The sequence below is a fragment of the Lingula anatina genome, chromosome 1, assembly GCF_051362555.1.
Source record: "Lingula anatina isolate TDL-2025a chromosome 1, LinAna3.0, whole genome shotgun sequence".
Lineage (NCBI taxonomy): Eukaryota > Metazoa > Brachiopoda > Lingulata > Lingulida > Lingulidae > Lingula > Lingula anatina.
In genome coordinates, this window is record NC_141767.1 from 14,592,556 (window position 1) to 14,597,542 (window position 4,987).

The window sequence follows — 4,987 nt, forward strand, 5'->3', positions numbered from 1 at the left end:
TATGCATGATGCATTTGGTCGCTTGCTGTGCTGCTTACTGCGACTAGTGAAAATCTAGTACATATTTCACCAATAGCATTAGTCAACAGAACCTCATTAGTTAGGTACGTAGTGGACGAATTTTTGTTGGAACGGATTTTGATCACGTGTTCGACACGTTTCCTTCGATTCTCAATCTCAAAGTTATTCATTGATCTATATCGCTGTATCCGAACATGTTTTTCAGATGATGCTTTGAAAGTTTCTGTGGACCTACTCTCCACCAGAGGTTCCTCTGTTCTTGATCATGTCAAATCCCACAGAGGTCCTTCGGCAAATTTTCTAACTGATTCAAACATTGGCCCTTCTGTCATTTGACAGTTTTAACAATGTCAGTTTTCTACTTTTGCTTGCTTTAGTGTATAGGGGCGAAATTCACTGAAATGCTTTTTTTTAGTTACTAACATTGCGCAATTTCATTAAATCTCAAAACCAAATAATCTTAATATTTCTTTATTTTTGTCGTCCCATTAGAATTGTATTTGGCATAAATCATATCTATGTAATTAGCTTTTATTCCATTTTCAAATGTAATTTGGTATATATCGGAAGTACATATACCGTATATTATTGGATTTCAGTGGGAAACTGAAACAATGCTCTAGCTCTCTCTCGCTGGCATGGTTATGAACTCTCTCAACATGACATAAACCCCAAACTACGATAGTAATTACACACAACAGCGATTTATTTGGTTTAAAGAGTTTCTTTATCGGGAAAACGTAATTTGTTTTACACTGCGGCACATTTTCAGTGGGCCAATGGAATTTCCACCTCAATAAATGATCTTTGGGTTAAAAACATCCTTCCGGTTTCAAAGTCTGAGCAGAAACCATAAGTAACAGTTTGAATAAAAGAAGTCACCGACAATTTAACTGTCATATGCTGAAGGCTGCGCCTGCCTGGTGCTGCCGACGCTGTATCACTCGAAACAGAGTTTGGTCCTTCAAACCCGTGGAGCATCTGAAATGGAAAGACGATAAAACCGACCGATTAGAAAATGATAAGAATTAACAGTTTATACTCTTAAGTTTAATTTCATACATGAGAGTTTCAAAAGTCGTCTCACACCCCAATATACAAAAAGGAGACTAGGTCTACTACAGTGCATGCCTTTGGTTAATTCAAACCACATACCTTGTTTGGTGAATCCCCGGACTCTGTTTTCCTCGAATTTTCTATTATAACAATAGTCCGTCCTCATGATCTCAGCCTGAATGATTGAAAAAAGCCAATGGACTTAACACTTTTGTAAAGACAAACATTAAAATAAGCAAGAAAGGTATTTTTCGTGTGTGTGCGTGTGTGTGTGTGTGTGTGTGTGTGTGTGTGTGTGTGTGTGTATGCTTGCTTTCAGCGAATAACCTAAGATGATATTTTTTGTGTGTATTCAGCACTTTGAAATGACTTGATATGCTTTAAACAAAAAAGTCAAGTACTGTTATTTGCATCAGGGAATTAACGTAATATGATAAATAGAGCATATAGAAATAAATATGAAAAAAATCAGATTGACCCATTAAAATAAGATATTTACAACAACGTTTAAAAACAAGACTTGTTTATTTAATAAGCCCCTCAGGCACCATCTATTCATCCTAAAACTAGACCTTTAAGGGTACTGACAGGGTTTATGATAATCGAAATATCGGAAATGAGGTTTTTCGTGCAGCTTAATATTCAATTATGTACCTACAATTTTGCTGATTAAAAACAATAAAAATCAAGTCGAAAACATAAAATATCCTCTTTTATATATCTCTCACACAGCGACCAATAGTTCAAATAAAGAGAACTTAGATCAGCGATTATGTAGTAACAATGTTCTTTGACGTTCAGAATTCTAACCGTTTTGCATTCTGTTTCTCATGCTGACAATTATGAACACAGACGCACATTTGACAACACCATTATAACCGCTACACCATCTGTGGTCGTAAAAGATTAAAATAAGATTCAATCTAACACTTTAACATAGCCCTCTGGATGAAAGCATGCTGAAAAGCATGTTACACACGTATCTTGCCTATGTGGTAAAACAACAAGCATCAGTGACAGCTGCATCGCCCCATGGGGTAAATGTATCTTTTTCCTTAATAATGGTATTCCTATGTAATAAGATAGGGTTTTAGTAGCGTCATTAAACATGGGGAATCTGGGGGCGAAACGATGAAGTAAATAATCAAAATGTAGCTTACTTTGGTATATTTTTGAAAATATTTATATTCATTTAAATTAAAATCCAAATGTAATTAAAAACAGAGTGGTTCTAAAGGTGCACATGACCTAAGTATTAACAAACAACAGTGCTGTTGACGGCAACACAAAAGTCAATCATCAATAGCAATCATGCTCTTACTTGATATGTCACGAAAGTAAAACGTGTTTAAAGTTATGATCTTTGTGAAGCTGAAGACGTCTTTAAACATGTCACTGACAACATGAACAACATCAGTGGTCAAGTGGAATCACAAGCTCTTCTATGTAGACATTTTTATCCTTCAGTTGGAGACAAAGACTTCAAAAGGATGATTCCAAAATATAACTCGAATTGAAGTAGTGTGTGTGCAAAAGGGTGTGATCACTTTCGTGCGTGTCTGTGCGTGTGCCTGTGGAAAGGCAATGAAGATTCATCTTGCTTCATTTGGTAGGCCCCCAATTAAATAATTTTGAGCGAAGCTAGTGTAGGTGCCTTTACCTTTAAAGTAAAATATGCGTGAAAATATGAAAATTCCCAAGATGCGATGCACATAGAGCAAACAATAACACTTGCATGGGTTAAAAGAGTCGGCCTACATCACTTGGTATATTAGATGCCTGAGAACACAAGGCCATCATGCACAACAAATAAATAAATAAATGAATAAACTTCTTTTCTGAATTTTCTAAATTATGACTTTTGCATGAAATCTTTGAAATCCTTGTTTTCGTGTCCGTGCGTTTTTGTTTCAACATTTCATAGACATTTCCAGAACTATGTATTCAAATATTGAAAAAAATGCCACTTATGCCAATTTTGTTTTTATTTGCCAAATCTCGATACCGTCGCACATAGGTTGCATCATACTTGCTACATGATTTGAAAACGATTGCCGAAAAATTGACAAAAGAATATCATAAAAAATTCTCCACCAAAACCGTATATCGCGCGTTAATTCGTGTTGGCGAAGTGCGCTGTCGCATCACAAGTCTGTCATCCTATCCCCGGCATGACAGTCTTGTGTGACAACTCCCACTTAAACGACAAAGAAAAGACCAACAACGATCACTTACCTGCAACAGGTCACGTATTAGTTTCATAACTTCGCTGTTCCTTCGATCATCACAGAGAGAGTCATCTTGGCTGTCTTGGCTGAAAATGCTGGAAGGATTCGTCCTTTTCCCCACCATTCCTGCCGCCCCCCAGCCGAGCGTTTGGTGCCATTGACAATTTGTATTTTGCAACACCATCACTATCACTGTCACTGATATCCACAACATATTGTGTTTGGTAACCATTCTTGACGAATATTGTGTACTGTGTTCAAAAACTAATTCTGTTACTGACGGTTTACGTGACTTTTGCTCGTCGTCAAGGCTCCAGACTTTATACCCTCTGCCGCTCACGCAATTTCAAGCGTGGTCGTCCAGCCCAGTTTAATTATGATTATTGTCAGTTAGGTTTATGCCTTGAAACGATATTTGAAATTGTCATTAAATGTCTAATACGATAAACATATCAGTTATGATAATGAAAGAATGCAACTGATATTAACGATCATTAGAACCTGTAAGCTCAGATGAAGTGTAACCCATTGTGCTGTCCATTGTATTGTTCTCGGGGATCTGCACGAAAACCTCCTTCAAGAGTCCAAGCACCGATTGGTCTGGTCGGTCGAGTCAGGTACGCCAGGATTTATACGTCGCCCACTAAACAGCAAACACAGGCTGGCAGCCTGACATTTTAACTAGTGAAATTCCTTTTCCGAGACTTCTGAAAACGCTCACGTTTTTCAAAGCCGCTCGCAATTGATTCTGACAAGACGACGGTTTATTTTCTTCCGAGTGATTGGCTAGCGGAAGGAAGACGTACTGCGGTCATTTGGTATGGAACAATTGTTTTCATGCAGTATAGCTCACAAAGAAAGCATACGCGCAAGGACGATCAAACACATTACATAGGCAACCATGCAAGCAACCCTAAGACCACAAAAAATGGCCATCTCTTTGAACAATCTGAGTGTTAAACGATATAGCAATGTGCTTATGTACATTGAAAAGCGTTTAACAATTTAGTGTGATATCTCGATGAATAAATGGCATTATTGAGCCGGATGGCGTTGAGGAAGGTATACACCAAGAGAAAACACTTTCCCCTCCACACATAAAGTGCTTAAAACCCACGATTGGGATGCACGGCGCACAGTTTTCCCTTGTTCTAACAACAATGCCAACCCACGCAAATGAGCGCCAATCCTCAGCGGAATCAGCCACATAACTAAGGAGTCGTTGGAGAATGCTGATGGCCAAATTATCCATTAGGTTATTGACAGGAAACCTAATTCAGCGATTCTTAAATCTGAAATACATGATTTCATACACATATCGTTAGATCATTTGTTTATACGCATCATTTAAAGATTGTTTACTATAGAATCAGGATTTTTTTGGATGGTATGTGTTTGTTGGACAAGTAATCATGGTGCCTTCATTAATGCCTCATAATTTGGCTACTACATGCCGTTTCCACGGAATCACATTCTAACTATTGATAAATGCTTATGTTCTTTTGAATTTGTCATTAATCACTTAATCCTTGCCATTATGGGATTGAGATTTAAGTGTAATGGTTGCTCTTTTTACTGTACGTGATTATTTGCCTTCATTAACCACAATTATCATCACTTCTGTTAAAGATTTGATTCGGTGTGGTCATATTTTAAAGTTGCCATGAATGTCTTAGCTTTGA

The 4,987-nt window shown here is 37.5% G+C and overlaps 1 protein-coding gene across 1 annotated transcript; it reads right to left on the bottom strand.

Moving 5' to 3' along the window:
* Window positions 1-482: 482 nt before the first annotated feature.
* Window positions 483-4,616, bottom strand: LOC106179818 (uncharacterized). The gene is made up of 3 exons (XM_013563585.2): window positions 3,313-4,616; window positions 1,177-1,252; window positions 483-1,002 (listed from the first exon to the last, which is right to left on the bottom strand). The coding sequence occupies exons 1-3, from the start codon at window positions 3,535-3,537 to the stop codon at window positions 986-988; spliced, it is 318 nt and encodes a 105-aa protein (XP_013419039.1). The 5' UTR covers window positions 3,538-4,616; the 3' UTR covers window positions 483-985.
* Window positions 4,617-4,987: the final 371 nt, after the last annotated feature.

Coding starts and splice junctions, on each gene's coding strand:
- LOC106179818 (XM_013563585.2), bottom strand. CDS start 3,537: ATGGTTACCAAACACAATATGTTGTGGATATCAGTGACAGTGATAGTG. Junction 1,253..3,312: donor TAATACGTGACCTGTTGCAG/GTAAGTGATCGT, acceptor TCAATCATTCAG/GCTGAGATCATGAGGACGGA.